This window comes from Nicotiana sylvestris, chromosome 4 (assembly GCF_000393655.2).
Source record: "Nicotiana sylvestris chromosome 4, ASM39365v2, whole genome shotgun sequence".
Lineage (NCBI taxonomy): Eukaryota > Viridiplantae > Streptophyta > Magnoliopsida > Solanales > Solanaceae > Nicotiana > Nicotiana sylvestris.
This window is the reverse complement of record NC_091060.1, coordinates 129852716-129876846: the sequence shown is the minus strand read 5'-3', so window position 1 is coordinate 129876846 and position 24131 is coordinate 129852716. Positions and strand designations below refer to the sequence as shown.

The following is a 24131-nucleotide window of genomic DNA, read 5'->3' as shown; positions in this document are numbered from 1 at the left end:
CCGGCTCCGGCATGTCTATTATGTGTTCCCTAGACGGGTTCACATCATTTTGAGTTTCCACATCGACATCTTGAATATCAATCCTCACTTCTTTGTTCATATTTTCATCAACCGCATCTTCAACTACCAAAGGGACTTCATCTTCTTACAACTCAACATCATCATCCAATATTTGCTTTTGTTTGGAGGCATTCACATCAATGCCTCTCCCACTTGTTGTTGTAACCACCATAACATGGTTGTTCCCACCCTTCGGGTTCACTACCGTATCACTTGGTAGAAAACCCTTAGGGCGAGTATTTAAAGAATTTGAGATTTGGCCTAACTGCACTTCCAAGTTTCTGATAGAGGTCTTGTGGGAAGCCAACTGCGGATCCGAGTCCACATTCTTCTTCATCATCTGTTCGAACCTTCTCCCACCATAAAGTGGCATTTCTCCCAATTGAGGACAAGATTGGTTTCTTCACAATGGGCCAAAACTCTATCAAGATTTTTCAAGCACTCATCAAATGAATCCCCACAACACTAAAGTCATCCATGAACATCTTCAAAATCTCTTCCACCATATCGGTGAAAATGGCCATCATACACTGCTGAAATGCAGCCGGTGCATTACACAACCCAAAAGGCATCCTAGAGAAGGCAAAAGTGCCATATAGACAAGTGAATGAGGTCTTCTCCTGATCTTCCGGAGCAATCAATATTTGGTTGTACCCAGAATACCCATCCAAGAAACAGTAGAAGGCACGCCCAGCAACTCGATCTAACATCTGATCAAGAAAAGGCAAAGAAAAGTGATCCTTGCGGGTCACTCTGTTCAACTTGCGATAATCCATGCATACCCTCCAACCGGTGATGGTTCTGTTAGGAATCAACTCATTTTGTGAATTTTCAACCACGGTCATGCCACCCTTCTTCGGTACACATTGCACCAGTGAAGTCCAAGAGCTATCAGAGATGGGGTACACAACCCCGACATCCAACCACTTGATCACCTCCTTTTTCACAACTTCTTGCATTAACTCGTTCAACCTCCTTTGATGCTCCAAGGAAGACTTTACATCATCTTCCAGAATAATCTTGTGCATACAGAATGCGGGGCTTATCCCCCGAATATCAGCTAAAGTCCATCCAATTGCCTTTTTCCGCTTTTGAAGTACCGCCAATGTGGCATCAACCTGTATGTTAGTAAGACAAGAGGGAAGAATGACTGGCAAAGTAGAATTTGAACAAAGAACTCATACCTGAGGTGTGGAGGCAGTGGTTTCAACTCCAACAATAGAGGCTCCTCAATTGAAGGTTTTGTTGGTGGAGTCTTTCTATTCTCGAGGTCCAAAGATAATTTCCTAGACTCATAAGAATAAGAGCCCATTCTATGTAAAGCATTCACACTCTCCACCCGGCTTGCATCCTCATTGTCATCAAGATTCAATAGTACGGCCTCCAATAGGTCCTCCACATTGATCATTGCACTAGTGTCATCAATTATCACTGCTGTGACGAGGTCAACAAAAGAGCTCACCTCGGTACTGTTGGGCTGCTTCATTGATTTGCACACATGAATGACCACCTTTTCATTACCCACCCTGAAGGTGAGTTCCCCTGATTCCATATCAACCAATGCCTTCCCCATAGCTACGAAAGGTCTTCCCAATATGATAGAAACTTCATAGTCCACCTCGCAGTCCAAGATCACAAAGTCAGCTGGCAAGATAAATTTATCCACCCGGACAAGCACATCATCAATAATACCCAATGGTCTCTTCATGGTTCTATCTGCCATTTGTAATCTCATGGAAGTCGGCCTCGACTACCCGATACCCAAAGTCTTGAAAACGGAATAGGGCATCAATTTGATACTCGCCCCCAAATCGCATAGAGCTTTAGAAAAATCCGCACTCCCAATGGTGCAAGGAATGGTGAAAGCACCGGGATCTTCAAGCTTTAAGGCCATTGAATGCACTATAGCACTAACTTGGTGCGTCATCTTTATAGTTTCACAATCCATAAAACGCTTCTTTGTGACCAAGTCTTTCATGAATTTTGCATATCCCGACATTTGTTCAAGAGCCTCCACCAAAGGCACATTAATGGACAAGGTCTTCATAATGTCAATGAACTTTTTAAACTGATTCTCACTTTTCTGCTTCGCGAGCCATTGAGGATAATGTGGAGGTGGCCTTGGCAAAGAAGCCTTGGCTTTTGGCACAACCGGCTCCGGCATGTCTATTATGTGTTCCCTAGACGGGTTCACATCATTTTGAGTTTCCACCTCGACATCTTGAATATCAATCCTCAATTCTTTGTTCATATTTTCATCAACCGCATCTTCAACTACCAAAGGGACTTCATCTTCTTGCAACTCAACATCATCATCCAAGATTTGCTTTTGTTTGGAGGCATTCACATCAACGCCTCTCCCACTTGTTGTTGTAACCACCATAACATGGTTGTTCCCACCCTTCGGGTTCACTACCGTATCACTTGGTAGAGAACCCTTAGGGCGAGTATTTAAAGATTGTGATATTTGGCCTAACTGCACTTCCAAGTTTCTGATAGAGGTCTTGTGGGAAGCCAACTGCGGATCCGAGTCCGCATTCTTCTTCATCATCTGTTCGAACATCATTTCAATTCTACCTATGTCATTTCTAGAAGAACTAGGACCTTGGGATGGAAATAAGGGTGGATTGTTCGGTTTTTGGTACATTTGAGGCCTTTGCAAGCCTTTCCCCCAGTTTCCTTGGTTTCCGTTGTTCCATCCACCTTGATTGTTATTGCCACCCCAATTGTTGTTATTACCATTCCAATTTTCTTGGTCGCTCTGATTGTTGTTCTGATTGCCCCAGTTGTTGTTTTGGTTGTTGTTCCCCCCATTACCATTGTTTTGTTGTTGATTGCCCCAATTGCCTTGAGGTCTCCATTGTTGTTGGTTGGAAGAGTTGCCCCATTGGCCTTGATAATTATTCATGTATTGAACCTCTTCACTTTGTTCATCATAACCATCATTTTGAAATCCATCACGGTCATCATCAAATTGCTCGGAATTCCCTTGGTTTTGTTGCCTTCTTTGCCTTCTGTTGTTGACAAGCATATTGACACCCTCTATGGCATTCACTTGCCGAGGATTTTGGACTTGTTGCAACTGTGCATTTGCCAATTGGTTCATAATAGTTGTCAGCTCAGCTATAGCTTGCCTGTGATCATGTAATTCCTTGTGCAAATTAGTGACCGTGGGGGTCACCTTGAGGCACATTGGCTCTACTTTGCCATGCAGAAGAAGTGTCAGCCATCTCGTCAAGTATATCATATACTTCATCATATGACAGCTTCATAAAGTTGCCCCCGGCAAGTTGGTTCACTTTGCATTGGTTTGTGGTGTTAATGCCCCAGTAGAAAGTTTGTTGGATTATAGCCTCGGTCATATCATTGTTGGGGCATTCTTTCACCATTGTTCTATAATGCTCCCAAATCTCATGCAAAGGTTCCATGGGCTCTTGCTTGAAGGCCAATATCTCATCTCGCAATGCCGCCGTATGCCCCGGTGAGAAGAATTTTGCAATGAACTTGTCCGCCAATTCATCCCAAGTAGTGATGGAATGGTTGGAAAGTCTCTCGAGCCAATCCAATGCCTTCCCTCTAAGTGAGAATGGGAAGAGTCTCAAACTAAGAGCATCCTCGGACACATTAGTCTGCTTGCTCCCCCAACATGCATCCATGAACCCCTTGTGATGTTTGTAAGCATTTTGATTTGCAGCGCCTGTGAAGTACCCGCGTTGCTCTAGTAAGGTCAACATCACATTGGTTATTTGAAAATTTCCCATCCTGATTCGGGGTGGGACAATAGCACTTGCATAGCCTTGGTTCGGAAGCACTCTAGGAGCCACTCTTGGAAGTGGTAGAGGAGGGTCTGGAATATTGTCATTAACATTAGCAATATCCTGGCGGCCTCTACATTGTCCTTGAGGTACAAGAGGTACCTCATCATCTCCGACATCATCTACCTCCTCCCCAGCAATCACATTTCCAAGAGGGTCATTTGCGTTGTTCGCTACCATTTCGTACCTGAGTTGTGACACAAACGAATTAGTAACAAAGGAGGAAAGAAGAACAATACACAAAACTGGCTAAATAGATAGCCAAAACAGTTAGCTCCCCGGCAACGGCGCCAAAAAGTTGATCGAAGCCTACCCTGCACTACTATTGAGTAGCGAGAGAGGATCGAAGCAGCTTTTAACCGATTTAGGGTCGGGATCGAATTCCATAGAGATCTAGAATTTGGAGTCGGGTATCTATCTAGATTAAACTAAAGTTAAACTAAAACAAGTTGTTCAAATGGTTTAAAAGGCACTAGGGTAGTGACTTCCGCCTAGGTGGTCAATTAACGGATACTTGAGTCTAAGGCATGATTGACATATTTGGGGAGTATGATATAAACGTTGCATGATTTTACCCACTCTACACCTCTCGGTGGTTCGAATGATTTTGCCCGAATTGACTTTCTCAATACCAATTGGGAATCAAGTTTCAAGTCGGGTATTACTCTCTCGAGGTTTAACCCTTTAGTTGGAGCTATCAATCTCTTGAGTATGCCCCAATTCCTTGTTGGACCAATTTCAGAGACGCAAGCTCTCGTTCTCAAGAAGAGCTCAAGTCAACTAAATACAAACTAGTGTTTGCAACCACTAATTCAACAATTAAACATGAAATTAGCCCAAATATCAAACACTCATAGTCAATCTAGCCCTAAAACATAAGACCCATCAATTACCCACACTAGGGTTGACCCACAACCCTAGCTTATGGGTTTAACTACTCATAATTAAAGATGAAAAGCAAGAAATAGATGAAGAACAACTCATATTAATTAATTACTGAGATAAACAATAAGATTCAATGTTGAAATGTAGATAAAATTGCCCAAAATAGCTAAAGACTTCAAATCGATGAGCGCAACTATAGCTAAAAACTATCTGATGGCCTAAAAATGGGAAAAGAAGCTACTGGACAAAAATACCCCTGCGGAGCTAGTGCGGACCACACAAAATGGTGTGCGGCCGCACTAAGGCTCTGCACTTGAAAATCCATCTCTCTGAACTCAGGCATTGCAGACCGCAGAGTATGGACTGCGACCGCGGAGGATTCTAGTGCGGCCCTCATGAAATGGAGTGCGGACCACATTGACTTGAAACTCGGAAGTTGGCAACACTCTGATCCTTCTTAATGCGGACCGCACTAAATCGAGTGCGGCCGCATTGATCCTAGTGCAGACCGTATAAAACCTAGTGCGGCCGCATTGCCCTTTTTGCCTGAATGCCACCTCTCTGAACCTCCTTGTGTGGACCGCACAGAATGGTGTGCGGCTGCATTGGGCCTGTTTTGCCTGATCTTTGTCTTGTCTTGGTACTTGTGCAAGTTTCACTCCTTTTGAGCTGATCTTTGACATCTTGTCACTTTGTTGATCAAACCTGCAATCAAGCACAACTTGTGAGCCTTTTGGGATTATTTTGTATGAATTTCTAATCAAAACATAAGCAAGAAGGAGTATAAAATGCGTCAAAATCCCTAGTTATCAATACCTCCAAAATGTCTTCCACCATATCGATGAAAATGGCCATCATACACTGCTGAAATGTAGCCGGTGCATTACACAACCCAAAAGGTATCCTAAAAAAAACAAAGGTATGGACAAGTGAATGTGGTCTTCTCCTGATCTTCCGGAGTAATCAAGATTTAGTTGTACCCAGAATACCCATCAAAGAAACAGTAGTAGGCACGCCCAGCAAGTCGATCTAACATCTGATCAAGAAAAGGCAAAGGAAAGTGATCCTTGCGTGTCACTTTATTCAACTTGCGGTAGTCCATGCATACCCTCCAACCGGTGACGGTTCTTGTAGGAATCAACTCATTTTGTGAATTTGTAACCATGGTCATGCCACCCTTCTTCAGTACACATTGCACCGGTGAAGTCCTTATCACAGATAGGGTACACAACCCCGGCATCCAACTACTTGATCACCTCCTTTTTCACAACTTCTTACATTGCCTCGTTCAACCTCCTGTGATGCTCCAAGGAAGGCTTTGCATCATCTTCCACAATAATCTTGTGCATACATAATGCGGGGCTTATCCCCCGAATATCAGCTAAACTCCATTCAATTGCCTTTTCTGCTTTTGAAGTACCGCCAATGTGGCATCAACCTGCATGTTAGTAAGACAAGAGGAAAGAATAACTGGCAAAGTAGAATTTGAGCCTATGAACTCAGACCTGAGGTGTGGAGGCAGTGGTTTCAACTCCAACACTAGAGGCTCCTCAATTGAAAGTTTAGTTGGTGGAGTCTTTCTATTCTCGAGGTCCAAAGATAATTTCTAGGCTCATAAGAGTAAAAGCCCATTCCATGTAAAGCATTCACGCACTCCACTCGGCTTGCATCCTCATTGGCATCAAGATTCAATAATACGGCCTCCAATGGGTCCTCCACATTGATCATTGCACTAGTGTCATCAATTATCACTGCTGTGACGAGGTCCACAAAAGAGCACACCTCAGTGGTGTTGGGCTGCTTCATTGATTTGCACACATGAAAGACCACTTTCTAGTCACCCACCCGGAATGTGAGTTCCCCTACTTCCACATCAACTAAGGCCTTCCCCGTAGCAAGGAAAGGTCTCCGCAAAATGATAGGAACTTCATATTCTACCTCACAATCCAAGATCACAAAGTCAGCTGGCAAGATAAATTTGTCTACCCGGACGAGCACATCATCAATAATACCCAATGGTCTCTTCATCGTTCTATCTGCCATTTGTAATCTCATGGAAGTCGGCCTCGGCTGCCCAATACCCAAAGTTTTGAAAAAGTAATAGGGCATCAAATTGATACTATCCCCCAAATCACATAGAGCTTTAGCAAAATCCGCACTCCCAATGGTGCAAGGAATGGTGAAAGCACCGGGATCTTCAAGCTTCGAGGCCATTGAATGCACTATTGCACTAACTTGGTGAGTCATCTTTATAGTTTCATAATCCATAGACCACTTCTTTGTTACCAAGTCCTTTATGAATTTGGAATAGCCCGACATTTGTTCAAGAGCCTCCACCAAAGGCGCATTGATGGATAAACTTTTCATCATGTCAATAAACTTTTTAAACTGATTTTCGTTTTTCTGCTTCGCGAGCCTTTGAGGATAAGGCGGAGGTGGCCTTGGCAAAGGAGCCTTGGCTTTAGGCACAACCGGCTCCGTCATGTCTATTATGTGTTCCCTAGACGGGTTCACATCATTTTGAGTTTCCACCTCGACATATTTAATTTCAATCCTGAGTTCTTCATTCACATTTTCATCAATCATATTTTCAACCACCAAAGGAACTTCATCTTCTTGCAACTCAACATCATCATCCACAACTTGCTTTTGTTTGGAGGCATGCACATCACCGCCTCTCCCACTTCTTATTGTTACTGCCATAACATGATTGTTCCCACCCTTCGGGTTCACTACCATATCACTTGGTAGCGCACCCTTAGGGCGAGTATTTAAAGACTGTGAGATTTGGCCTAACTGCACTCCAAGTTTCTGATATAGGTATTATGGGAAGCCAACTGAGCATCCGAGTCCGCATTTTTCTTCATCATCTGCTCGAACATTATTTCAATTCTACCCATATCATTGCTAGAAGAACTAGGACCTTGAGATGGAAATGGGGGCGGATTGTTCGGTTGTTGGTACATTGGGGGCCTTTGAAAGCCTTGCCCCCGGTTTCCTTGGTTTCTATTGCTCCATCCACCATGATTGTTATTACCACCCCAATTGTTGTTATTACCATTCCAATTTCCTTGGTTGCTTTGATTGTTATTCTGATTTCCCTAGTTGTTGTTCCCCCAATTACCATTGCCTTGTTGTTGTTGGTTGGAGGAATTGCCTCTTTGGCCATGATAATTATTCACGTATTGCACCTCTTCACTTTGTTCATAATAACCATCATTTTGAAATCCACCACAATCATTATCAAATTGCTCCAAATTCCGTTGGTTCTGTTGCCCTCTTTGTCTTCTTTTGTTGTCAAGCATGTTAACACCCTCCATGGCATTCACTTGGCGCGGATTTTGAACTTGTTGCAACTGTGCCTTTGCTAGTTGGTTCATTGTAGTTGTCAACTCAACTATAGCCTGCCCATGATCATGTAATTCCTTGTGCAAATGGATAATCGTGGGGTCACCCTGGGGCACATTGGCTCTACTTTGCCAAGCGGAAGAAGTGTCAGCTATCTCGTCAAGAATGTCACAAGCCTCATCATATGACAGCTTCATGAAGTTGGCCCCAGCAAGTTGGTTCACTATACATTGGTTTGTTGTATTAATGCCCTGGTAGAAGGTTTGTTGAATCATCACTCTGTCATATCATTGTTGGGGCATTCCTTCACCATTGTTCTATAACGCTCGCAAATCACATGCAAAGGTTCCGTGGGCTCTTGCTTGAACTCCAAGATCTCATCTCTCAATGCAGCCATATGCCCTGGTGGGAAAAATTTTGCAATGAACTTGTCCGCTTACTCATCCCAAGTAGTGATGGAACGGTTGGGAAGTCGCTCGAGCCAATCCAATGCCTTCCCTCTAAGTGAGAATGGGAAGAGTCTCAACCTAAGAGCATCCTCGGACACATTAGTCTGCTTGCTCCCCCAACATGTATCCACGAACCCCTTGTGATGTTTGTAAGCATTTTGATTTGCAGCGCCTGTGAAGTACCTACGTTGCTCTAGTAAGGTCAACATCACATTGGTTATTTGAAAATTTCCCGCCTTGGTTGGGAAGCACTCTAGGAGCCACTCTTGGAAGTGGCAGAGGAGGGTCTGGAATATTGTAATTAACATTAGCAATATCCTGGCGGCCTCTACATTGTCCTTGAGGTACAAGAGGCACCTCATCATGTCCGACATCATTTACCCACCCTCCACCCCCACCCCCGAAATCACATTTCCAAGAGGGTCATTGGCGTTGTTCGTTGCCACTTAGTACTTGAGTTGTGACACAAACAAAATTAGTAACAAAGAAGGAAAGACGAACAATACACAAAACTATTTAAATAGATAGCCAAAATCGTTAGCTCCCCGGCAACGGTGCCAAAAAGTGATCGAAACCTACCCTGCACTACTATTGAGTAGCGACAGAGGGTTGAAGCAGCTTTTACCCGATTTAGGGTCGGGATCGATTTCCACAGAGAGCTAGATGTTGGAGTTAGGTATCTATCTAATTTAGAGTTGGGTATGTGTTCCAAATTATACTTCTAAACTTTTTTTAGTTTTTGTTTTACTTCTACTTTTATCAAACTACAATGGTAAATTAAACTAGAATAAGCTAAGAGTAAAATGTTGCGGGTTGTTCAAATGGTTTAAAATGCACTAGGGTAGTGACTTTCTCCTAGGTGGTCAATTGACGGATACTTGAGTCTAAGGCATGATCGACATATTTGGGGAGTATGATATAACCGTTGCACGATTTTACCCACTCTACACCTCTCGGTGGTTCAAGTGATTTTGCCCGAATTTACTTTCTCAAGACCAATTGGGTATGCATTTTGCACAAGCAATCAAGTTTCAAGTCGGGTTTTACTCTCTCGAGGTTTACCCTTTAATTGGGGCTATCAATCTCTTGAGTACACCCCAATTCCTTGTTGGACCAATTTCAGAGACTCAAGCTCTCTTTCTCAAGAACAGCTCAAGTCAACTAAACACAAACTAGTGTTTGCAACCACTAATTCAACAATTAAACATGAAATTAGCCCAAATATCAAACACCCATAGTCAATCTAGCCATAAAACACAAGACCCATCAATTACCCACACTAGGGTTGAGCCACAACCCTAGTTTATGGGTTTAGCTACTCATAATTAAAGAAAAAAACAAGAAATAGATGAAGAAAAACTCATATTAATTAATTACTAAATGAACCAAGAAGATTCAATGTTGAAATGTAGCTAAAATTACTCAAAACAGCTAAAACTATGAAGTCACGAGCGCAGCTCTGAAGAGAAAACTATCTGATAACCTAAAAATGGGAAAAACAACTATGTATACTAAGCTGAAAAATCTGGATAAAAATACCCCTGCAGGGTTAGTGCGGACCGCACAAAATCACGTGCGGCCGCACTGGCTCTTGACATAAAAATCCACCTCTCTGAACTCAGGAAATACGAACTGCACAGAATGGAGTGAGACCGCGGAGGCTTCTAGTGCGGTCCGCATGAAATAGAGCGCGGACTGCATTGGCTTAAAACTCAGAACTGGCAACTCTCTGATCCTTCTTACTGCAAACCGCACTAAATTGAGTGCGGCCTCATTGATATCAGTGCGGACCGCACAAAACCTAGTGCGGCCACATTTCCCTTTTTGCCTGAATATCATACTCTCTGAACCTCACTTGTGCGGACCACACAGAATGGTGTGCGGCAGCACTGGCCTTGTTTTGTCTAAGCTTTGTCTTGTCTTGATACTTGTACAAGTTTCACTCCTTTTGAGTTGATCTTTGACTTCTTGTCACCTTGTTGATCAAACCTGCAATAAAGCACAACTTGTGAGCCGTTGGGACTATTTTGTACAAATTTCTAATCAAAACTTAAGAAAGAAGAAGTATAAAATGTAGCAAAATCCCTAGTTATCAATAGGGCAGAGACGGAGGATGACCGGGGCTTCATGGATAGGTGCTGAGTGGATTCTTCGCATGGCCGATATTTTTGAGACCAATGGGGTCTCGCTCACTACTTTTCAATTCATTAGGACTGCCTTCAGTTGGTGGGAGGCTTATGAGAGGCGCACGCCAGTCGGTGCAGCTCCACTTACATGGCAGGAGTTCTCCGTCCTCTTCTTTGGAGAAGTTGGTGCCGCAGTCTCGTAGAGAGGAGTTACATAGAAATTTTGAGCAATTACATCACGATGGCATGTCTATGACATAGTATGAGATGAGGTTTTCTAAGTTGGCTTGTCATGCAGTTTGGTTGGTTCCCACTGATAGGGAAAGGATTAGGAGGTTCATTGATGGCCTCACATATCAGTTGTTGTTGCTTATGACTTGGGAGAGAGTATCTGGTGCTACTTTTTATGAGGTGGTCAACATTGCTCGGTAGATAGAGATGGTCCGCAGTCAGGAGTAGGTGAGTTGGAGGCCTCGTGAACCGGGTGGTTTCGGTTGTGTTCCTTCTAGGGGTAAGTTCCACCACGGTAGGGGTCATCCCTATAGGCATGTTTCGATGGCTCATCCAGTTTACCATGGTGTATCATTCGGCCATGGTTCATACAGTTCTTATCAGGGTCAGTCATCTCTCAGTGCCCTTCCAGCTCAGAGTTTGTCCTGTGCTCCATCGGTTTAGGGCTCATCTATGCCAGGTCCTTCTAGCAGTTATCCCAGTGCTCGGGGCTCCTTTCAGTTCCCACAACCAGCACCGAAGCGTTGCTTTGAGTGCAGGGAGTTAGGGCACTTGTGGAGGTAGTGTCCTTGTCGTTTGGGGAGGTCCAGTGCAGTAAATGAGTCAGGTTGTAGCTTCAGCACCATTTACTTCACCACCAGCTCAGCCAACTTGGGGTGAGGCTCAGTCAGCTAGGGGTCGCCCTAGAGGGCGATGCTGAACAGGTGGTGGTCAGACCCAATTCTATTCTATTCCGGCCAAACAAGATGTCATGGCTTTCAAAATGAGGCAAAGAAGCCATAATCAACTCATGAAAGAGTCAAACATGCACAAATCCAAGGCTGGGACTGGAGCTCTGACAGCGGCAGAAAAGAGTGGCCGCGTAAGGACCATCGCTGAGGCGGCCATAAATACGCAACCCGTGAAAGTGAGATTCAGAGAGGCTATTTTGGGCACAATATTGACCACTGGCCATGATGGAAAATCACGGTTGCGAAATATCTGTCTCGGCCGTGATGGTATTTTTGCTGAGAGCGTACTTCGAGGTTTAAAGGCCCTACAAGTTAAGTTTGAATGAAGAACGCGATCCCTGTCCAAATTTTGTTGCCGCGAATTAAGCGCACGCGGAGGTGGTGGATTTTACATTGTCCGCGAAATAGGTTCCAATCCAGATTCAAATATGGAGAAAAGCGGACCCCGTTCATTATTACGTGGCCGTGATAGCTCAAGCGCGGACACAGTCAGAATTACGTGTCCGCGAAACCTCCGCATGAGCATTTTTTCTGGAATTTCAGCATAGTATAAATAAATCTTTTTCACAGTTTTAGGTTATGTTATATTTTCCTGAGTACATGAGACGGCTAGTTTTACCTGTTTGGGCAATTTTGTACAAGATTTACCTTATAACTTTAGATTTTCATCTTTTAATATATCATTATAGATTTTATCTTCTCTTTATCTTTGATTTTTGCTCTTTTTATGAGTAGCTAAACCCATAGGATTGTGACCAAGCCCTAGTGTGCGTATTTAATGGGTCTTGAATTTTAGGGCTTAATTATTTATGGGTTAGTGATATTTAGCCTAATTCATGCTTTAATTGTAGAATTAATGGTTGCAAATACTGATTCGTGCCTTTATGACTTAGACTCTTCTTGAGAAAGAGAGACTAAGTCTAAGAAATTGGGGTGAATTCAAGAGATTGATAGCCCCAATTGAAGGGCTAAACCTAGAGATAGTAATACCTGACTTGAGCAAATATCATTTGTTATGCATGAACATTCATTTGGATTTGAGAAAGCCAAAATGGGAAAAGTCACTCAAACTATCGAGAGGTATAGAGTGAGCATTTATGTGTCATGGTTATATCACGACCCCAATCATAACAAGCTTGCCCTGAATTCTCTATACCGGTTAGATACCCACCTAGGGGAAGTCACTACCCTAGTCCCTTTAAATCTTTGAAAACAACCAACAAAAACAATGTACTTAGTTTTAACTATTGCTTGCTATCGAATAGAAGTAGAAGTAGAAAACAAAACCAACCATTTGTGGAAGTACAATTAAGAGCAAAACCCGCATCTCTACTCGGATATAAACCTAACTCCAAACTAATTAACTCCCTGGGGATTCGGTCTCAACCTTTGTTGGGTAAAACTGCATCGACCATCCTTGCTACTCAGTAGTAGTGTAGGTTTGGAACTAATTAATTTTTAGTGCCGTTGCCGGGGAGTTAATGGTTTTAGCTATATCTCAAAGTATTTATGTGTTTTGTTTTTCTTTCGTTACGATTTTCTAATTTATTTGTGAATTGATTTTAAGTACAACATGGCTCTTAACAATGATGTTCCCAGAAATTTGCCATTGGGGAACGATTTAGACGACGATAATATGGATGAGCTTTAACCCGAACCACAAGCACAAAGGAGAGGCCGACCACCTCATGATAATATTCCAAACCCTCCCCCACCTCCAGCAAGGGCAGCACACCGGGTGTTGCCTAATGAAGGATATGCAAGTGCAATAGTCCCGCCCCGAATTAGGGCGGACAACTTCCAAATTACCAATGTTATGCTTACACTTTTGGAACAGAGGGGTTTCTTCACCGGAGCTCCACACCAAAATGCCTACAAGCATCTCAAGGGTTTTGTTGATACATGCTGGGGGAGCAAGCAAACTAACATTTCTGTGGACGCGTTGAGATTAAGGATTTTCCCATTCTCTCTAAGGGGGAAGGCTTTGGATTGGCTTGAAAGGTTGCCCAACCATTCCATCACCACTTGGGATGAGTTGGCTGAGAAATTCATAGCAAAGCTCTTCTCGCCTAGACATATGGCGACGCTGAGAGATGAGATCCTTGCCTTCAAACAAGAGCCAAATGAACTGTTTCATGAGATTTGGGAAAGGTATCAGATGATGGTGAAAGAATGTCCGAACAATGACATGACCGAAGTAATGATCCAACAAACATTCTACCGTGGCATCAACACTACCAACCAGTGTGTAGTTAACCAACTCGTAGGGGGAAAATTTATGATCACTCCTTATGCTGAGGCGTGTGATATACTTGATGAGATGGCTGATACTTCCTCGGTATAGTAAAGTCGAGCTAATGTGCCACAAGGTGATCCCAATGTCATTCACCTACACAAAGATCTCCATGACCACGACCAAGCAATAGCCGAGTTAACTACAACCATGAACCAGGTAGCCAAAGCTCAGTTGCAGCAAGTTCAAGGGCCAAAACAAGTGAATGCCATGGAAGGGGTAAATATGATGGTCAACAAGAGGAGGCAAAGAGGTCAACAAAGTCAAGGAAATTCGGATCAATTTGAGCAAGGTGGTAGTGGTTACAATCAAGATGATGGGTATGATGATCAAAGTGAAGAGGTTTAGTATGTGAACAACTACCAAGGACAACGGGGCAATGCTCTGAATCAACAACAACAGTGGAGATCCCAAGAAAATTGGGGAAATCAAAATCAACAAGGAAATTGGAACAGTGCAAACAACAACAACCAAAGCAACTGGGGGAACAACAATCAAAATTGGGGCAACCAAGGTAACCAAGGCATCTGGAGTGGCAATAACAATAGAACTTGGGGAGGTAACAACAACCAATGAGGTTAGAATAACGGTAATCAAGGGAATCGGGGGCCGAGCTTTCAAAGGCCTCCGATGTTTCAACAACCAAACAACCCACCTCCATTTCCGTCTCAAGGTCCCAGCGCATCCAATAATGAGATGGGACGGATTGAATCTATGTTTGAGCAAATGATAAATAAAAATGCCGACTCTGATGCCCAATTGGCATCCCACAATACTTCTATCTGCAACTTGGTGGTCCAACTTGGCCAAATTTCTCAAGCGTTGAATACTCGCCCTAAGGGGCACTACCTAGTGACACGGTAGTAAACCCGAAGGGAGGGAACAATATAGGCCACGCTATGGCAGTGACTACAAGGAGTAGTAGAGGTGGAGTTGCTAGTACCTCTAATGCAAGAAAGGTTGTGAGTGATGATGTGTTGGTGCAAGAGGATGATGAGAAAAGCAATGATGTGCAATTGAGTGATGAAAATGTGAATGAAGAAGTAAGAATTGACATTGATAACATCGTGGAGGAGGAACAAAATGATGTGAACCCGTCTAGGGAACACGTAATAGACATACCAGAAATGGTAGTGCCCAAAGCCAAGGCTCCTTTGCCAAGGCTCCTTTGCCAAGGCCTCCTCCACCATACCCTTAAAGGCTTGCGAAACAAAACAATGAGAACCAGTTCAAGAAATTTATTGATATGATGAAGAGTTTATCGATAAATGTACCTTTCGTAGAGGCTATAGAACAAATGCCAGGATATGCCAAGTTTATAAAAGACTTAGTAACAAAAAAGAGATCCATGAATTGTGAAACTATCAAGATGACACATCAAGTGAGTGCCATCGTACATTCCATGGACCCAAAGCTAGAAGACCCGATACTTTTACAATCCCCTGCACTATTGGCAGTGCCGATTTCACCAAAACTTTGTACGACTTAGGGGCAAGCATTAACTTGATGCCATATTATGTGTTTAAGAAATTGGGGATTGGGCAACCAAGGCCCACATCCATGAGGTTATAGATGGAGGGTAGGATAATGAAGAGGCCATTGGGGATTATATATGATGTCTTAGTGCGGGTCGACAAGTTCATGCTTCCCGCGGATTTTATAATTCTTGACTGCGAGGTTGATTATGAGGTGCCGATCATATTGAGGAGACCTTTCCTAGCTACAGGGAAGGATTTAGTTGATGTGGAAGTAGGGGAGCTGACCTTCCGGGTGGATGATGAAAAAGTTGTGTTCCATGTCTGCAAATCAATGAGGCAGCCCAATAGCAACAAAGTATGTTCCTTTGTGGATCATGTGACCAAGGTGATTGCTGAAGCCACTAGTGCTGTGATAAATGTGGAGGACCCTTTGGAAGCTGTGTTGTTGAACCATGATGTGACTGAGAATGAAGGCTTGGTGGAATATGTCAATGCTTTGCATGGAATGGGTTCTTACACATATGATCCCCGAAAACTTTTCTTGGATGTTGAGAACTGAAGGACACCACCAACAAACGAAGAGCCTCCCGTATTGGAGTCAAAGCCTTTAGCTTCACACTTCAGGTATGCATTCTTGGACCTTTGTTCAACTTTACCTGTTATTCTTTCTTCGTGCTTAACTAACATGCAAGTAGATGCTACCTTTGCGATGCTTCAAAGAAGGAAGAAAGTAATTGGATGGACTCTAGCTGATATCTGGGAGATAAGCCCCGCCTTTTGCATGCACAAAATTATACTTGAGGATGATGCCAAACCCTACGTGAAACATCAAAGGAGGTTGAATGAGGCCATGCAAGAGGTCGTCAAGAAGGAAATTATCAAGTAGCTAGATGTGAGGGTTGTGTACCTCATTTCGGATAGTCCATAGACTTCGCTGGTACAATGTGTGCCGAAGAAGGGCGGTATGACTGTGGTCACAATTGAGCAAAATGAGTTGATCCCCATTAGGGATATCACCGGATAGAGGGTATGCATGGATTACCGAAAGCTGAACAAAGTGACCCGCAAAGATCAATTTCCATTTCCCTTTCTTGACCAAATATTGGATAGATTTGTCGGGCGTGCCTACTATTGCTTTTTGGATGGGTACTCAGGTTACAACCAGATTTTGATTGCACCGAAAGACCAAGAGAAAACCACCTTCACATGTCTGTATGTCACCTTTGCATTCTCACGGACGCCATTTGGTTTATGTAATGCACCAGCTGCCTTTCAGCGGTGTATGATGGCTATATTTACAGACATGGTGGAGGACTTCTTGGAAGTGTTCATGAATGATTTTAGTGTTGTGGGTGACTCCTTTGAAGAATGTTTGAATAATCTTGACAAGGTATTGGCCCAATGTGAAGAGACCAACTTAGTACTTAATTGGGAGAAGTGCCACTTTATGGTTGAGGGGGGCATTGCCCTCGGCCATAAGATCTCAAAGAACGTTATTGAAGTGGACAAAGCGAAGATTGAAGTGATTTCAAAACTCCCTCTTCCTACTTCCGACAAGGGAGTTAGGAGCTTTCTTGGGCATGCAGGGTTCTACCGAAGGTTCATCAAGGACTTCTCAAAAGTGGTGAATCCCTTGTGCAAGTTGTTGGAAAAGGATGCAAAGTTTGCATTTAATGATGATTGCATGAAAGCTTTTCAACTTCTCAAGTATAGATTGACTACTACTCCCATCAACACCATACCCAATTAGAGCTTGCCATTTGAGCTCATGTGTGATACTAGTGACGTTGCGGTAAGAGTGGTTTTGGGGCAAAGGATCAACAAATTTTTTCATTCGGTCTATTATGCAAGAAAAACGATGAATGATGACGAAGTCAATTATACTGTGACCGAAAGAGAGTTACTAGCCATTATCTTTGCCATGGAAAAGTTCAGGCCATATCTCATGGGTACCAAAGTGATTGTGCACACCGATCACGTGGCACTCCGCTACTTGATGACAAAAAAGGACTCTAAGGCTAGGTTGATGCGATGGGTTTTACTGCTTCAAGAGTTTGACCTTGAAATTATTGATCGAAAAGGATGTGAAAATCAAGTGGCAAAAAACTTGTCCCGCTTGGAAGAGGAAGGGAGGCCCAATGATGGCTTCGAAATTAATGATTCATTTCTGGATGAACAACTCCTCTTCGTGTCTTTGAATAGTATTCCTTGGTTCACCGATGTGGCTAACTTTCTTATGACCGGCATTGTCCCGAATGAGCTCTCTTCTAACCAAAGGAAGAAGCTTAAACGGGAAAATTTGGATTATTACTGGGATGAGCCTTATATTTTCAAGATTTGTAATGATGGTGTGATCTGAAGATGTGTTCCGGGGGAGGGGCAAATGAGTATTCTTGATGCTTGCCATTACTCGCCCTACGATGGTCATCATGGTGGGGCGAGAACTGCTTCAAAGGTTCTCAACTGTGGATTTTATTGGCCTACCCTATATAAAGATGCTAGTGAGCTTGTTAAGAGATGTGATTAGTGTTAGAGAGCTGGTGGGATTTCCAAGAATGATGAAATGCCTCTCACCACTATTCTTGAGATTGATATTTTTGATATGTGGGGCATCGACTTCATGGGGCCATTTGTGAGTTCATGTAGTAATACTTACATTTTGGTTGCTGTTGATTATGTTTCCAAGTAGGTTGAAGCTGTGGCTTTGCCCAACAATAAGGCACGGAGTGTGGTGGCTTTCTTGAAGAAAAATATTTTCACAAGGTCTGGCACTCCAAGGGCGATCATCAGTGATTGGGGGGGATGGGCGTCTCATTTTTGCAACAAGGCCTTCGATACTTTACCCTCTAACTATGGTGTCAATCATAATGTGTCAACCCCTTAGCATCCCCAGGCTAGTGGACAAGTTGAGGTCTCCAACAGGGAGATAAAGAGCATATTGTCAAAACCTGTCAATGCAAATCGGACTGATTGGTCAAAGAAACTTGATGATGCTTTGTGGGCTTACAGGACTGCTTACAAGACTCCAATTGGTATGTCTCTGTACCGATTGGTATTTGGGAAAGCATGCCATCTTTCGGTGGAATTGGAGCATAAGGTCATGTGGGCGTTGAAGAAGTTAAACCTTGAATGGGATGTAGCTACAAATCTCTAGGTAGAGCAACTAAATGAACTTGATGAGTTTCGGTTTCATGCTTATTCCAGCTCGTCCATGTATAAGGACAAGATAAAGTACTTACATGACAAATATGCCTGAAGCAAGGAATTCGAGGAGGGTGACTTGGTTTTTCTACTCAACTATCGGTTACGACTGTTTCTGTCATGCTCCAGAATCCGAGGAGCGCGACCGGCGCTCAACCGAGTAAACCCGACTGAGCAAGCCTGTTAGGTTTCATACTACCCAAATTCGTCTTTGAATAAAGAGGAAATGTACACCATTAATCAAATTCTATAAACATGTCATTAACAATTCCATTTCATTTCTATTAACAACTTCGTTCACAATTTTGAAGATATTACAAGTTTTACACATCATTGCCAAACATCAATATTTCCTCTTTAATTCTAATACTCGACACTACCCACAACCTGTCTACGGAGCCTCTAAATACAACTGAAGAGTTAATATGGGAATGCCGGCAACAGGGCTCCGGCTACACCTCAAATACAATGTACATGATAAACAGATGAAACAGGACCCCGAAACGAAGTGGGGCTCACCAAGTCAGGTGAAAGGATGATGCGGCACTAGCTGCGACCAACACTGCCTGCTATAGAAACACCTACATCCATTTAAAGACATAGCGCCCCCGGCAAAAGGGACGTTAGTGCCATCGAATAGCACTAGTATGTATAACTAAACACCATCTAGTTAGAAAGAACTTTCATACAAGAGTAAAGAGGAAATCATAAAGACAACAAAGTTTCAAATAAGCACCATGTCAACAATATAAGGAGGTTCACATGATTTCCACATAGTTTCTGAAATTTTAGATTGGAGCATCCCACACTGTTGCATCATTATCCACATTGCCACCGCTTCTTTGAGCGGAGTCCGATCACGGCCCGATCGGCTAATCCATCTCCCGAAGACGTTACCATTATTTCATCCACATTTTCCAATTTCAATCATCAATACATTACCACCATGTGTATATATCATGGCGTCCGATCACGGCCCGATCGGCTAAGCCGCCTTCCCGAGACATTACCATTTTCCATTATTCATCTCACTCCAATATTTGGTTACACATATGTCATTTCAAAGGAACTTGGGGCTACAGCTATCACGTCATATATTTGGCACTAGGCCACATTTCACATCATTTCCAATTTACATGTTAGATTTGTAATTTAGGACAATAGGTGCACACAAGAGCAATTTAAATTGTGAGCATAGATAAGACTTCACATAGATGGCACATATATGCAGCTTCAATCTCAATTTAAGGCCTAAGCATTTCAATACATAATTCATATCTTTTGTCCATTTCGAGTTATCAAGATAGCACGTTGATCATGTTGAGACACATCTTTCACGCATATAAGGTTACAACACCAATTCATGTAAAATAACAATCGATGCAACAATTCAACTTTAATCTTACCATATTCACACAAACATCGATGAAGCTCGATTTCTAAAACACGGGGTTTTAGCCATACATACCTTGTTTAAGCTTTCCTTAAGTTACTACGACATTCCGGAAATTTTAGCAATCTCAATCTACTTATGACATAACAAAATTAAACACAAATTAGGAAGGTATTCATTGTTTCATCTCATTTGAGCATTTTATCAAATACTAGTTGAGCATCTTGATTTCAAATCTCCTTTTACAAGGTTTTCTTCATTCCCCAACCCAATCTTTACTTATTTATGTTCAACAATCTTCCCACAAACCTAATTTGTACATGCATGTATACATAATACTATTACACCCAAGAATCATACCTCAATAACCCATCTCACAATCTCTATAACACCAACACAACCTAGGTTAGGCACCTATGGCTTCCATTCACCATCCCATGAGTTCTAACGTATATATCATACATAAATAATCACCATAGAGTAGTTAGAGGTGATAGACATACCTCTTCTAGTAAGAATCTTGAGAATCCCCACTTGTAGTGTTCTTGATCAATTTAGGGATTTAAATGGGAATCTATGGATTTTTAAGATCAATCCTTGTTAATATAGGTGTTTAGGAGTAGTAATTAACTCAAAATACTCCAAAAATATTACCTTGGATCATAGGAGGGAAGTATGGGACGGATTCCCCTTGATAGAGCAACCCCTAGCTCAAAAAATGACTTAGAGACTCTCCATACCCGGTCTTGGGGTATTTAGAGGTCTGCTACTAGCGCGCCCGCGCTAATGACCGCGCTAAGGCTGCGCTAACGAGGCAGAATACTCCTCAATATGCGCGGTCGCGCTTCCGCCGCGCACCTGGGCGCGTATATGACACATGCCCAGTAAAATGGTCATAACTTTCTGTATACACCTCCAAATGACGAACGGTTTGATGCGTCGGAAACTAGAGTCAAAGAGCTTTAATTGTTTATGTTGTGTATCACACAAAACCTTATATAACTGGATATATGATTGTCTAAAGTGAGGTCTTGTGCATACTCATTCACAACTTTAGTCTATTATGAAATTTTCCAACTTGGCTTAGACTTAGGCCTCTCCTTAGACTCCAAATCACTTATAATATGCCTCATACACTTATTATCATATCCAATTGATATCCATCATGTTAATATCACATAAAATATTATAATTAGCCTACATGGCACCTCGAAATCCTAAATTACTTAGCAAAAATTTTCCGGGGCCTTACATTCTCCGCCCCTAGGATCATTCGTCCTCGAATGAGGAGTAGAGTCTGTCCCCCAAAATCATAACCTAACCGTTTTCTCACACATCTTTAACTCCCAAATTTTGACTAACTCCCAAATTTTTCAGAAATTTCGGCAGAGTTTCCCTTGTAACTGGGCCTATCCACCTGTCAGAGAACCCCAGAAACGCATCCTATCAACATATACATAATCCAAAGATGCAACATAATATAAAATGATGCCAACCGTGGCCCCATAAGCAATGCATTTCTAGAAAAGAAACACTATTATCATCAACTAACCATGTGATACATAATTCATAGAAGGTAAGCTTTCAACATCTTCATGGGACACAAATACTTAATTACATTGCTATCCAAACAAGTGGGGGTACTTCTTCTTCATTTCTTCCTCAGCTTCCCAAGTGGCTTCCTCATTTGCTGGTTTCGCCATAACACTTTCACGGAGGCAATCTCTTTATTTCTCAACTTTCGGACTTGCCTATCAAGGATGACAACTGGAATTTCTTCGTACGATAATTCTTGATTAACCTCAATAGACTCAAGTGGCACAATGGTGGATGGATCTCCCACTACCTGCTTCAACATAGACACATGGAAGACTGAGTGTACCAATGACATCTCGGGTGGCAGCTCAAGCTTGTATGCCACCTGACCAATCCTCTGAATGATTTTGTACGGTCCGACATACCTCAGACTCAATTTTCCCTTCTTTCCAAACCGCATGATACCCTTCATAGGGGAAACCTTCAAGAATACCCAATCGTCTTCCTTAAATTCCAAATCTCTTCGACAAACATTTGAATAGGACTTTTGACGGTTCTGACCAGTTTTTAACCGCTCCTTAATAATCTTAACCCTCTCCATAGGTTGATGCACAAGGTCTGGCCCTATCAATTTAGCTTCTCCAACCTCGAACCGCCCAATGGGAGATCTACATCTCCTACCATAGAATGTTTCAAATGGTGTCATCAGAATACTAGCATGAAAGCTGTTGTTATAAGCAAACTCTATAAGTGACAAATGATCATCCCAGCTACCTTTGAAATCAAGAATATAAGCACGCAACATGTCCTCAAGCGTCTGAATAGTCCGCTCTTCTTGCCCGTCGGTTTGAGGATGAAAATTTATTCTAAGATTTACCTGCGTACCCAAACCTTGCTTGAAATTTCTTCCAAAAGTTGACTGTGAACTGAGCCCCTCGATCTGAAATGATTGAGATGGGAGTGCCATGTACCCTGACTATTTCTTTGGTATACAACTGAGCATACTGTTCCGCTGTGTCGGTAGATTTAACTGGCAAGAAGTGCGCTGATTTTGTGAGTCGATCCATGATTACCCAATTTGAGTCGAACTTGCGCGGAGTGCGCGGCAACCCTACCACAAAATCCATCATCTCCCATTTCCACATTGGAATTTCTATGCTTTGAGCCAATCCACCAGGTCTTTGATGTTCGGCCTTCACTTGCTGACAGTTCGGACATCTAGCCACAAAGTCCGCCACATCCTTTTTCATGTCATTCCACCAATAAACTTCCCTGAGATCATGATACATTTTCGTAGAACCTGGGTGCACGGAGTACCTGGAAGTTTGAACTTCTGCCATGATCCTTCCCCGAAGACTGTCAATACCGGAACACATAGGCGGCCTTGGCACCGTAGGGTACCATCATCCATGCCAAGGGAAAAAGTTGTGGTCTTGTGTTTATGAATCCCCTCTTTCAGTTGTGCTAACAATGGATCGTTGAATTGCTTCTATTTCACTTCTGCCACGAGCGATGATTCAGCCCTATTCCGCACAGTTACCCCTCCTTCATTAGAGTCTGCAGTTGTGCTAACAATGGATCGATGCAACAATTCAACTTTAATCTTACCATATTCACACAAACATCGATGAAGCTCGATTTCTAAAATACGGGGTTTTAGCCATACATACCTTGTTTAAGCTTTCTTTAAGTTACTACGATGTTCCGGAAATTCTAGCAATCCCAATCTACTTGTGACATAACAAAATTGAACACAAATTAGGAAGGTCTTCATTGTTTCAGCTCATTTGAGCATTTTATCAAACACTAGTTGAGCATCTTGATTTCAAATCTCGTTTTACAAGGTTTTCTTCATTTTCCAACCCAATCTTTACTTATTTATGTTCAACAATCTTCCCACAAACCTAATTTATACATGCATGTATACATAATACTATTACACCCAAGAATCATACCTCAATAACCCATCTCACAATCTCTACAATACAAACACAACCTAGGTTAGGCACCTATGGCTTCCAATCACCATCCCATGAGTTCTAACGTATATATCACACATAAATACTTACCATAGAGTAGTTAGAGGTGATAGACATACCTCTTGTAGTAAGAATCTTGAGAATCCCCACTTGTAGTATTCTTGATCAATTTAGGGATTTGAATGGGAATCTATGGATTTTTAAGATCAATCCTTGTTAATATAGGTGTTTAGGAGTAGTACTAAACTCAAAATACTCCAAAAATATTACCTTGGGTCATAGGAGGGAAGTATGGGACTGATTCCCCTTGATAGAGCAACCCCTAGCTCAAAAAATGACTTAGAGACTCTCCATACCCGGTCTTGGGGTATTTAGAGGTCTGCTACTAGCGCGCCCACGCTAATGACCGCGCTAAGGCCATGCTCACGAGGTAGAATACTCCTCAATATGCGCGGCCTCGCTTCCGCCGCGCACCTGGGCGCGCATATGACACATGCCCAGTAAAATGGCCATAACTTTCTGTATACACCTCCAAATGACAAACGGTTTGATTCATCGGAAACTAGACTCAAAGAGCTTTAATTTGATAGGTTTTTCATCACACAC

At 42.6% G+C, this 24131-nt stretch overlaps 1 protein-coding gene across 1 annotated transcript; it reads right to left on the bottom strand.

Annotated features, from left to right (window-relative positions):
• Window positions 1-21661: 21661 nt before the first annotated feature.
• On the bottom strand, window positions 21662-22513 carry LOC138890168 (uncharacterized). Its single transcript, XM_070173532.1, has 3 exons — window positions 22438-22513; window positions 22040-22320; window positions 21662-21856 (listed from the first exon to the last, which is right to left on the bottom strand). The coding sequence occupies exons 1-3, from the start codon at window positions 22511-22513 to the stop codon at window positions 21662-21664; spliced, it is 552 nt and encodes a 183-aa protein (XP_070029633.1).
• Window positions 22514-24131: the final 1618 nt, after the last annotated feature.